This window comes from Macrobrachium nipponense, chromosome 33, assembly GCF_015104395.2.
Source record: "Macrobrachium nipponense isolate FS-2020 chromosome 33, ASM1510439v2, whole genome shotgun sequence".
NCBI lineage: Eukaryota > Metazoa > Arthropoda > Malacostraca > Decapoda > Palaemonidae > Macrobrachium > Macrobrachium nipponense.
Window position 1 is genome coordinate 43,165,028 of NC_087219.1, and position 13,112 is coordinate 43,178,139.

At 44.0% G+C, this 13,112-nt stretch overlaps 1 protein-coding gene across 1 annotated transcript in view; it reads right to left on the reverse strand.

Moving 5' to 3' along the window:
* LOC135203127 (putative serine protease K12H4.7) overlaps positions 1 to 13,112 on the reverse strand; it is a 232,294-nt gene that overhangs the window by 35,900 nt on the left and 183,282 nt on the right. Inside the window, exons 8-9 of the mRNA XM_064232771.1 lie at positions 10,275 to 10,407; positions 754 to 923 (exon numbers count right to left, since the gene is read on the reverse strand). Coding sequence (XP_064088841.1) covers positions 754 to 923; positions 10,275 to 10,407 — 303 coding nt within the window. The remainder of the gene's footprint in view (positions 1 to 753; positions 924 to 10,274; positions 10,408 to 13,112) is intronic.

Genomic DNA, 13,112 nt, shown 5'->3' on the forward strand with positions numbered 1-13,112 from the left:
ATTCGCGCCCTCGGCACCGAGCGCACAGGGCAAAAATATAAATGAAAAATGAAAAAAAAGAGTACTGCACTTACAATTTTCACTTTCACACTTTCACCCAAAAATACACGGCTCGGCGCGAGCGTGCTCCCGCCCTCGGCACCGAGCAAAAAGGACTTGGGGATCGATCTCAGGAAAACTTTCAATTTTCCACATTTACGAACCTCAACCCCGGCACAGTCATCGGGTAATAGGAGGCGCGGAGATTACATCGATCCTTGATCCATAATCATAAATAAACAAAGTGTATATGAAAAATGAATATGCGTACTTACAGTTCACTTTTACACACACATAAAGTAAGGGAAAACACAAAAAAATCCTGAAAGCAAACGACGATAAAGCAGGCAGAGAGCGATGGCGAACAACGTCCTCACACCACACGGCCGAAAGCAAAAGTGGTTCTTCACCTCCCAGCCGCGCTGCGCGCTCACTGTTGGACAAGCAGTTAACTACTGAACTCTCTTGTTCGAAGCTTACGACCGTTCCAGCTGCCGCTAGTTACCTTCCTATTGTTAAAGGACCGATGGTTTGTATAACGTATCGGAACAAACATAATTTACCCAAATACAGTACTATAGTATTATAGTGAAATTTGATTTATTATTCATCGTAGGTCTTTGTCATCTTGGCATATCGTATTATAAGTCAATATAATGTGTACCATAATCCACAGCTTTGCTCTAACAATATAAAGAAAGAACATACTCTTACCATCAATAAAGATAGCTGTGGCTTCATCACTAATGTTTGAAGTAACCCCCAGAGCATGCCAGGGGTCAATTGATCCATTTGGAAAGACGACACGAGTTACTTTCAAATCATGACCACCATATACTGCATTAGTCCGTCTGACACCTGCATTCAGTACTTCAGGTGAGATCCTAAAAAATTAAGTAAAAAAGGTTTTAATCTATTCTTACTTCCCAAACCAGGACTGTAAGAATATTAACAAATTACAGTAGTTAGGATATATTTCTATATCAAGATTATTGTATTGTGAACATTAATAATCATATCACAATTATTGTATTAATAATCATATTTACAATCACAAAGTACACATCAAATAAGTCAAAAGTCATAGCTAGTGCTCAGGGGTATCTTTTGCTATCCATTGATTCAATGCCAATTATTCTAAATTTGATAAAGTAGCAGAGAATAACACTTCATACTAAAGTTAGCCCTTAACTTAAGAACACCTGACTGAAATTAATTGGAAAATGTGAAGTTACTATTTGAAATTACATAAAGTTCTAAAGCACAAGATTTAATTTTTCTACATGCTAAGCAAATAAAAATAGTCAACACATAAAAAAGTATTTCAGCTTAATCCACAGCACTATCATTGTGTACTGGCTGCTACTGCAACCATTTATTAAGCTTTTACACAACCTCAACATGAAACTGAAACTAAAATGTAACTGGCACCTAACCAAAGATGTAATGGTACGTACCATAATTATAATAGTTTTAAAGTACGTAAATGTCAGGCATATTTAGCTAAGTTCATTATGATGTGAAAAACTTAGTTTCTCATTCAGGTCATTACACTGAAGCAATCTGCAAAAGGCTCAAATAAATAAAAGAAAAAACATTACACTATTACTCCTGACTTTTCCTGTGTACACAGTAATGACAAGTTTTATTAATTGTTTCAATAATGGAAGTTTAGAAACTTTTTATTACAGTCTCACCTCAATGGAGCAGTAACAGTATAGCAACTACTTACTGTATTACAAAGCATTTAAATTTTTCAGGTACTAGTATTATATAGCATCTAGAGATGACACAGTATGTATTTGTATACAGTAAGATATGCATTACATAGGTGTATTTATGCAAATCCCCTATATAGATGTATTACCCATTTTACATAATAATATAAGGGAGTTTAAGCTGTAATACATAATAATATAAGGGAGTTTAAGCTGTAAATTTGAAGATATAACGGGTATCTTGTATCCAATCACCCACATAAGTCAGGGGCTAACTGTAATGTATTATTTGAACTACAGGACAAAACCAACCAATATGCTCAGAAAAAAGTTTTTCTGCTTGAAACATTTAGAAGTAATATAAGCTTTTCTGGGCTCAGCTCGTGTCGCTGCGCGAAATATACTTTAATCTATTATTTCTAGGGTAAAATGGTAACTAAACACATTACCAAGCATAAATAAATAAATAAAGAAAAAAGGTCAGTACAACTGACTCGCTCACCCTCCAAGAGGGTGTCGGTATGAACACTATGGCGAGTGAGACCACAACCACGAGCCAAATGCCAATAGAAATCTCCCACTACAAAATCCCCACAAGAGGGGAGCCGACCCACAGAGTGGGCAGCAACTACTACTACTCCATCCCATGCTGCCGACTGCTGCGCCTCTGGTGGCCATCCTTTTCAGTTAGCGCACACGGTATACACGTGCCCTTTTTTACTCTGTGTTATTTGTGCCCTTTTCTTTGGATTTATTTATCATGGAGCGTGCAGCCATCGCAGCAGCTAAGTTAAGTACTCAGTGTTTATTGCTATTGGTTTTTTCCGGCCCTGAGCCCGTATTTGCCGTTTTTTAGGTATAAATACGAACTCTAGGTCGGAAGAAGCATGGCAGCATGGGTTCTGCCTCGTGGCGGGTTTCGTTCTGGGTCTCCCATACCAGAACATTCCCTCACTTTAGTACGCTCTATTTTTAATCATCCGCTTTTTTGTTTTAGGGTACAGTACACGGTTTTTGTCATGCATGCATGTCTTTTACCTTATGTAGGCTCCTTCTATCCAGACCTAGCCACGGCTCTTAGTATCGGCCCCGGCTAGCTTTGAGTGGTAGACTTTCCTTCGGGTTAGTCGTACACTCCTGGATTTTTTCTCCTACTATTTTGTTCTTCCTCCTTTCATATTATTATTTTTTATTAATTTGTTTAGGTTAGTGTAAGGCGTCTGTCATTTAGCCTAGGTTAGGGCCCATATGGCCCATATGCTTCCGCTCCTCAGTTCGGTTGCTTCCGATAGCATCTCTCTGATCAGCCGGTTTGTGTCTTCTAGGCCTTATTGTTTCATTGTTTTGTTGTTTACCGCCCCGTGGTCACTACGTGATCACGGAGCAGCCAGACGCCTGTCCAGTCATCTTCCCCCCTCCCGCTCTTCCATAGAGTCGGGGGGTGGGTTGGTCTACCATGCTCGCTCCGCATACCCGAGCCTGCCTCCCTCTCCCCCCAGGCGGAGGGGGTGGGTAGAGGGACGGGACAGACCCAGACTGGACTCGACCTCTCCAGCTTCTCGGTCCGGCCGGATGGTAAAGGTGGGGGGGACTGGCCTTTCCCCCCTCCGTCGCTACTCCGTCGCTCCGTTGCTTAGCCCGCGGGTTCTGTTTTGTCCTCCATCCTCCCTTACCCACCTTACTTAACTGGGGCTTCCTTTGCCATACCGGAGCCCCGGCATCCAGCGGAAAGGTGCTAGTCCACCCGAAGGGTGGACCGGGATATACAGTTGGTCTCTACTAACCACCTCCGGTCTCGCTTGAGTCACGACACTCCGCCACGCACTGGACTTAGTCGGTACGTTCGTATTTTTATAGGTTTAAGTTCTGTTATGTTAAACTAGTAAGTTTATCTTAAGCTACCTTAAACCATCCCCCCTCCCTTACCTGTCTCACCAGATCTCTCCGGGGTTATAGCCTATTCAGGCTTTAAGGGAGGGGTTATGCCCAAATTTTTTCCGAGCTCCGGCATGCAACGGAGTTCTTCTGTCCTTTAGCCTGTAAGCGATAGCCTTTAAGATACTCATGTGTCTTTTCACTTACAGACCACCAACTGTGAGCATCCGGGATGCGCCGCTACACTTCAAGACCCATGTGGACATGAAGTTGCCGGTCCCATGCTCCATGCGCGACTCCGCACGGGGACATCCAGGTCTGGTATCACGAGACGTGCACCATCTGTTATGATCTGGTGAGCCAGCTTTTAGACGGGGTAAGTATTCCAACTCCGTTAGCCATCCCCACCCCATTGTGGTTTATAATTCTTAAGTTTTCTGAATTCATCTTCCTAACTTAAGATAAAATTCAGGGGGTTTTGCAGCCCCTATATTTTAAGTTAAGCTTTTAATTTTAGTTTTAGTTTTAAGTTTAATCTTAAAATCTAATCAATACCCTCTCTTCCAGCTCCGGCTGTGAGGGATACCGCACTGGCAACCCTGTCGGGCCTGGGTCGGCGGTTTTGGGAAGAACGCCGCCAAGGGTATGCCCACTGATTCTTGAAAAGAAGTTGGCGGTACTGATCTTCCCCGGAGGCAAGTCAACAGGCTACGCGAACCCAGCAGAGGCGGCCCCGACTATCGCTTTCATTCAGCAACAGCTTGCTGCCTTGTTGACGGATCAAGGCCAGGATATCTCCTCGGAAGTCACGACATTGGACATTAATATTGAACCTATGGTAGGTGTAGACGACCTGTTGGTCGAGGTAGGTACGTTGGACGCCCAAGGGATGCCCTTGGGTGCCACTGGATCTTCTACCCCTGCAACCTCTCCATCCTTCCAAGGCTTTACAGGTGCAGAATTATATACTTCTCCTGACGCTTCCGTTAGACCCAAGGTCAAAGGTCAAGCTGTAAAAACCTTGACTAAGACGTCGTCGTCGTCTAAAAAGACGGCGTCGGCGTCATCTTCTTCTCGTAAGTCTCCGGCTAGAAATCCCGGAGCAGAGAAGTCTAAAGCTTCTGGGTCCGGCTCTAAATCTTCTAGGAGTAAATCCTCCAGGGAGAGATCACACACTCCAGCGGATTCCGTCGACAGTTCCACTACCCTTGGTTCGGTTCAGAGCCACCCTTCCACCTCCGCAGCAGCTCCGGCTTTGGATTCCAACGAATGCGTCAGTTGCAACAAGTGGGCGATCTGGTTGGTTCTCTGAAAACCAGTATGGAAACAAATGTTCTCCCCCGGTTTGTCGGATAGAATCACTCTCGGACAACATTATAGCCGGACTGAGCCAAGCTCCACTAGCTTCTCCCCCACCTTTCAGCACAGGGGGAGTCCAATTACCCCCGTATGACTCTCTACCTCCGTTCTCAATGAACAATCCTTGGAGAGTAGCGTCATACGCCCCCTTCCAAGACGGGCTTATCTCTTATCCCGGGAATGTGGAACTCGGAGGATTGAAGACTTCGAGGTTCTACCCGGAAAAGACCTTCAGCCTCCGTTCCCATTGGCTACGCCAGGCTCACCGCCTCGGCCATGACTCGGGACGATAAGGTACCGAAAGAGACAGTCCTCTATTCACGAGACCAGGCTCAGAGAGAATGGCTCCAGGTCTAGAGACATGGATTGTTCCAATACAAAGATTCAACCATTTAAGAGTCCTTTTACGATCTTTACAATGGAAGAGAATACCCCGCTCCCTTTCTTGACAAAGATCGCTACAACCACCATTCCAGCAGCCCAGAAGGGGGGATTCAATGCCTCAGCTTGAAAGAAGCGGACCCTACGTCTCCTTTACTTCCCTCAGCCGGTGAGCTGTGGGAAGATTTGCCCAACACCTTTTCAGCGGGGCAAACTCAAACCAGACTGTGCTATGGAGCAGTTTGGTGAAGAAGCTACTAGGCTTCCGGATAGCCTTATTCAAGCGGAATTTGATGCTAAATCGAGGTTAGCCAGGTCTATTAATACCATGGCCATGACCGAGGTGGCTACCATTTCCTACGGTTCTGAGCCACTCTTTAAGCTTCTCACCAAGTCTCTGACTCAAACGGTGCAGTCTGATATGTTTGAGTTCGCCACGGCTAGGACGAATTGTAGGAAACATGTCCTCCAAGAAGCAACAATTCGGCATGAGCCGAATAAGTTGCTTACATCGAGCATCTGGGAGCAGACCTCTTCCCAGAGTGCGATGGTGAAGGAGGTCCAGGCAGAGGCTACGAGATTAAACCAAAGCCTTAAATATCGTTGGGGTCTTACTGGGCCAGAGACGCCAAGATCAAGTGGTCAGGGGTAAGGCTCAAAGGAAACCACAAAGACGTTTCCAGCCCTACCAGAAAGAAACAGCACGCTTTACTCAGCAGGTTCCAGCTGTCCCGTTGGTGCAAGCAGCCCAACCTTCTACCTCCAAGGCTCAGTCGCAGCCAATCTATGTTCTCCCCCCAGCCTCAACCCTCCACCTCTTACGCTCTCTCTCCACCTACAATCAAGTCTTCGAGGGTCAGGCTTCCCAGAAGTATGACCGCTCGGGTAAGGGAGGCAGAGGTAAGCGATCCTTTCGTGGGAGAGGATCGGGAGGACCCTTCAATAGAGGAAAGCATTTCAGGGGAGGCCGAGGAGGCTACCAAAACCAATGAGGATTTTCAGGTAGGAGGGAGACTGTTTCACTTCCGCCACCGGTGGAACTTCAGCAAGTGGGCCGCAGAGCATTTGTGTCCAAAAGGCTCTGGGTTGCTGGATAGCGGACCCGCCCCCCCCATTCCAGACCCTTTTGCCGCCAACACTTTCCATCCAAAGAATTGACGGTAGTATGCGGGGAGGACCTCCTTCAGAAAGGAGCTATAGCGAGAGTCAACAGGTTAAAATTTCAAGGACGCTTATTCAGCCCGTGCCAAAGAAAGGCTCACAAAAAAGAAGGGTAATCTTAGACTTGTCCCGCTTAAACTTAGCCATTCGCTGCGACAAGTTCAAGATGCTCACGATCTCGCAGGTACGGACCTTACTTCCCCATGGGGCCGTCACCACCTCTATCGATCTTACAGACGCTTACTATCATATCCCTATTGCAAGACACTTCCGTCCGTATCTGGCTTCAAAATAGGAGACCAGACATTCTCCTTCAAGGTAGTTCCTTTCGGGCTCAACGTAGCACCCAGGGTGTTCACGAAGTTGGCGGAAGTGGTGGTTCAACAACTAAGGTCGCAAGGGGTTATGGTAGTAGCGTATCTCGACGATTTGGTTAATCTGGGCTCCAACAGTCGAGGGAATGCCACAAAGCAACACTGAAAGTGATTCAGTTCCTGAATATCTAGGTTTCAAGATAAACAGGACCAAGTCAAGACTCACTCCAGAGTCAAACTTTCAGTGGCTGGGCATTCAATGGAATCTATCCTCCATACTCTGTCGATTCCATCAACCAAGAGGAAAGAAAATAGCGGAAGTCAGGTCAAGCAATTTCCTGAGTCCACCAAACTGGCGTCGAGAAGAACTCAGGAAAGGATCCTGGGTTCACTCCAGTTGCATCAGTGACAAACATCTTGATGAAAGCCAAACTGAAAGACCTAACCAGAATCTGGCGCTCCACGAGCAAATGTCAGGTCCAGGACAAATTATCCTCTGTCCCTCAGATCTACGGAATCGACTTCGCTCGGGGCGAAAAGTCAAGAACTTATCGGTTTCAGTACCCCTTCAGTTTCCTCCTCCGGGGATCACCATCCACAGACGCTTCATTAAGCGGTTGGGGAGGAAATTCCCAGTTCAAGAAAAGTTCAGGGAACTTGGTCACTTCAGTTCCGTCAGTTCCATATAAACGTACTGGAAGCAATGGCGGTGTTCTTGACCCTAAAAAGGTTACGTCCGCCAAAGTACTCCCACATAAAGCTAGTCTTGGACAGCGCAGTGGTAGTACATTGTATAAAACAGGGGAGGCTCCAAATCGCGCCATCTAAATCATGTCATGGTAGCCATCTTCTCCCTAGCGGACAAGTTCAGTTGGCACCTCTCCTCCACCCATATAGCTGGAGTGAGAAACGTCATAGCAGATGCTCTATCCCGATCAGTACCTCTAGAGTCGGAATGGTCACTGGACAACAGTTCGTTCCAATGGATTCTTCAGAGAGTCCAGGCCTACAAGTGGATCTCTTCGCATCCCAAGCGAACCACAAACTCCCATGTTATGTGGCCCCCAACCTGGACCCTCTGGCCTATGCCACGGACGCCCTGGCACTAGACTGGAACACTGGGAGAAGATTTATGTCTTTCCTCCAGTGAATCTTCTCATGAAGGTACTGAACAAACTCAGAACGTTCAAGGGTCAAGTGGCTCTAGTAGCCCCAGACTGGCCGAAGAGCAATTGGTACCCTCTAATTCTGGAACTGGGTCTTCGCCCTCTTCGGATTCCCAGTCCCAAGCTCTCCCAGTCAGTACAAACGAAGACTGTGTTCGCTTCCTCAGGAATTCTCAAAACCCTAACTTTATGGATTTCATGAAGTTTGCAGCGAAAAGGGATGCGAATATTGACCCTCAAATATTCTCTTCTTGGAATCCGATAAAAGGGATTCAACTTTGAGACAGTATGATGCTGCCGTCAAAAGTTTAGCAAACCTTCCTGAGAGAATCAGATATTAGAATCATGACAATCAATTCAGCTATATCCTTTTTCAGATCTTTATTTGAAAAAGGCTTAGCAGCTAGCACCATTACGACAAACAAGTCAGCCTTGAAAAAGATTTTTCAATTTGGTTTCAACATAGACTTGACAGACCTCCTACTTCTCGTCTATTCCCAAGGCGTTGCTAGACTTAGACCTTCTGTAAGGCCTACGTCAGTATCATGTTCTTAAATGATGTTCTAAAGCTGGCTTCAGAAACTGATAATGACACATGTTCTTTTATAATGCTCTAAGAAAAAACTCTATTTTTATTAAGCTTGGCCTCAGGAGCTAGAATTTCAGAACTGTCGGCATTATCCAGAGATCCGGATCATATTCAGTTCCTTCCCACAGGGGAAGTGCTACTTTCTCCGGAACGTAGTTTTATAGCTAAGAATGAAGATCCTTTGATGAGGTGGGAACCATGGAAGGTACTACCCCTTCCACAAGATTATATCTCTTTGCCCAGTATCGACCTTACGAGCCTTTCTGTCTAGGACCTACCTCATCCTCATCGGTCCTCTCTTTATGAGAGAAAAAGGTGGTACTTTATCTATTAAAGGCATCAGACAGCAAATCTTGTACTTTATTAAACAAGCCAATCCTGACTCTTTTCCAAAAGCACATGATGTCAGGGCAGTAGCCACCTCAATTAACTATTTCCAACATATGAACTTCGATGAGTTGAAAAAATATACTGGATGGAAATCGCCGACAGTATTTAAACGTCATTACTTAAAGTCCTTGGAAGCTCTGAAATTTTCAGCAGTGGCGGCGGTAACATAGTTTCCCCCAACTCTGCCTAATCTTTAGTAGAAGATCCAGTCCTCCTTTTTCTACCTGTCTCACCCAACAGTTCGTCTATTCCTGCCTTGTTCATCTACGGTTACCTTGTATCTTAGCTGCTTTTATGATGATGTGGTGGGTGTCCCTTATTTTTTTGCTAGGGACACTCACAATCGATTGTATATATTGATCTCTTGGATGTGATCCCCTTATTTTTATGCTAGGGGATACATCTTATTTGCATTGGTTACGGGTTTTGTATATTAAGTTATATACATTCCTTTATATATTGTTATTATTGAAGTTTGTTCTGTTCAACTTATTGTCTTAATTGCTCTAGAGTTCTTGGTACATATCAATACACAGATACTATTTCGGTACATATATGCCATGTAAGCCCTGTATATATGTAAATTACCTTAGGTTAAGAAATATTATTAGCATTAAGTTAATTTAAGCAATATTTCTATTTTTGTATCATTGTGTATATGTATCTTTATTAGCAATTATATTCTTTTATTTTATTTTATCTTTTATTTGAGACCTCTTTTTTGTTTTGTTGAATTTTATTTACAATCTTGTGCTATTTCTCTGGTACGATTTCGCGCAGCGACACGAGCTGAGCCCAGAAAAGGGAGGGATTTTGACGTAAGGAAAAATCTATTTCTGGGCGATTGGCTCGTGTCGCCAGCAAAATCCCACCCTACCCATCCCATCGCTCAAGATTGTCTGCTAACTTCAGGATGGCCACCAGAGGCGCAGCAGTCGGCAGCATGGGATGGAGTAGTAGTAGTTGCTGCCCACTCTGTGGGTCGGCTCCCCTCTTGTGGGGATTTTGTAGTGGGAGATTTCTATTGGCATTTGGCTCGTGGTTGTGGTCTCACTCGCCATAGTGTTCATACCGACACCCTCTTGGAGGGTGAGCGAGTCAGTTGTACTGACCTTTTTTCTTTATTTATTTATTCTCTGGTATGTGTTAGTACATTTACCCTAGAAAATAATCGATTAAAGGATATTTCGCTGGCGACCACGAGCCCAATCGCCCAGAAATAGATTTTTCCTTACGTCAAAATCCCTTTTTTAAAAGTCCTACAGCAGAATAAATACCAAACCTTGGGCCAAATATATCTTGACACTGTCTTGTGTAAAACTGAAGAGGAAATTCATCTCCAAATGGTTGCTCATGAGAGTCTGATCCCTGATAAAACCCAAATTCTGTGCAGGTTTGGTATATCCATGACCGCCCTAAATAAAAGAGACAAGAGATAAATTACCATATAAATACAGTCAAATTCTATATCAACATCAGAAGTACTGTGCTGTACGTATTTAGAAAAATGATATTGTTAGTATACAATAAAGTTTTGTACATACTTACCTGGCAGATATATACATAGCTTACGACTCTGACATCCCGACAGAAAATTTAAAACTCGCGGCACACGCTACAGGTAGGTCAGGTGATCTACCTTACCCGCCGCTGGGTGGCGGGTGTAAGAACCAATCCCCCTTTCCAGCCAGATTTTCTCTTCCACCTGTCTCCTGAGGGGAGGCTGGGAGGGCCATCAATCATATATATCTGCCAGGTAAGTACAGGTATTCTCCTACTTACGATGGGGTTAGGTTCCGAAAAACCCATCGTAAGTTGAGAAAATCGTATCTCGGATATAGCCTAGCCTACACTTAAGTTAATCAGTACCATATAGGCTAGGCTATATACACATATATGGAAGATTAGCCTACACTACACAGTATACCTATACATATATGGTATAGTAATTATTAATATCAGCTAATTCGGGTGTTTCAATGCAGATTGACTTATGATAATTAAGTACTATAAAAAGAAATTTAATAATAAAAACAAGGATCAGACTGTAGCGTAAAGGGTACTCACCAAGATTCGGTCCGTTGTCGGCATACGTGATCGGTGTCAGGCTGTTCATGGCTACTATAACTAAAGATCGGAAGAGGAGGATGATGATAAAGCAGCAGGATCATCAATTCGCTCTTCCTCAGATAGAATTTCTTCTTCTGTTAGTTCAGGTGTCTCGAGGAAACAAAACAACTGTTCCAAGACGTACAGGATCGAGTCTCAAGTGAGGGGGTAGGGTGGGCTGGGAAAGCTGAATGCACTGGAGTCGTTCTCTTGAAGAAAAAATCCATTGTAGGTTGCACAGTGCGTTTTTTTCGTTTCTTCATAAATTTAATCGGTAACATGCAACACTGTCTTGATGAGCCCTCTGAACTTTGGCAAACCGTTCCTCGTCCCCCTACATTTCACTTAAAAGTTTCAGTCCTTGATCAAATAAAGCAAACGCCTCTGCCAGTTTTTTAGTCGTAAACGTTTGCTCCGGCTCTTTTATTTTTTCTTCCTCTTCTGCTTTTTTTTTCTCTTCTGCAAGTGCAATTAAATCCTCTGCCGTTAGCTCTACATCTTGCACATCTATAAGTTCTTGGATATCTTCCTCATGACCCAATTTTCTAAATAAATCTTAAACTTTTCCCAAGTATCAAGATCTTTTATTGATTTCCACTTCTTCATTCTGATCGAAACCTTTAAACGGTTCACATACACTTTCAGCAGATTTTTCCAGACCCCATTCATACACTCTTTCTTTACCTCCTTCCACGCCCTTCCAATGTTCATAATGGAGTTAAGAACACTAAATTCTTTCCAGAAAGTTCTGAGATCTTTCTCCTCGTTATACGTAGCCTGAACAGCCTGCGCAAACGTGTTCCGAAGAAAATACGCCTTGAACATAGCCACAGCACCCTGATCCAGGGGTTGTATGAGAGAAGTTGTGTTTGGTGGCAGAAACACAACTTTTACATTCTCTTTAATATCTCCGATGTGCTGAGGGTGGCCAGGAGCATTGTCGAGAATCAGAAGAATTTTGAAGGGGATGTTATTTTTCCTACAATGATCTTTCACTTCCGGAATGAAGCAATGAACGAACCAGTCCTCGAACAATATTGCAGTCATGCAAGCTTTTTTATTATGACGGTAATGCACAGGAAGTGTATGCTTGTCGATGCTTTTTAAAGCCCTTGGATTTTCTGAGTGATAAATCATAAAGGGCATAAGTTTATACCCAGTCACATTTCCCCCAAGCAGAAGAGTCAATCGATCCTTGTATGCCTTAAACCCGGGCATCGTCGTTGCTTCTTTGTGGATGTAGGACCGTTGTGGCATACATTTCCCATAAAGTCCGGTTTCGTCAACATTAAAGATTTGCTCTGGCAAGTACCCTTCATTAACGACGATCTCGTGTAAAACAGCCTTAAATTTAGCGGCTCCGTCGGCATCAGCGCTTGCTGCTTCACCGCTAATTTTCACACTGTGAAAATTATGGCGGTTCTTGAAACGATGAAACCATCCAGCACTTGCTGCAAAACTTTTGTTGTGGTTATCATCATAATTCTTCTTCAGTTCTTCAAAAAGCATGCGTGCCTTTGTCTGAATGGTTAAGAGGGTGAGCAGCATACGCTTTTGTATTTGATCCTCCATCCACGTGACCAGTAACTGCTCCATTTCTTCCAAAGGCCCTATCCTCTTCTTTGATATTACCGTTGAATGAACTGAAGCAGATGCCTTTACAGTATCCATTACGCGTTTCTTGTCCTTAAGGATGGTGGATACCGTCGATTGAGATAAACGTTCGTCACGTGCGATAACCATGACTGCCTTTCCCGCTTCACACTGGTTTATTATCTTCAGTTTCTGCTCCAAAGTGATGGATTGCCTCTTTTTTTTTTGCACTACCAGCAGGACACCTATTTGGTTGTTTTGCAGACAGTTTTTTTGTTTTAATTTACGGTACTTGAAAAAAACTCACAAAAATCACAAACGAACACTAACCTATTCTTACTTGGTTCAAAACGAGCGCAAGTGAGGTCGAACTCATTGCCGCTGTACCTACGCCAGCCTCTCGCTCTCGGGCCAACAT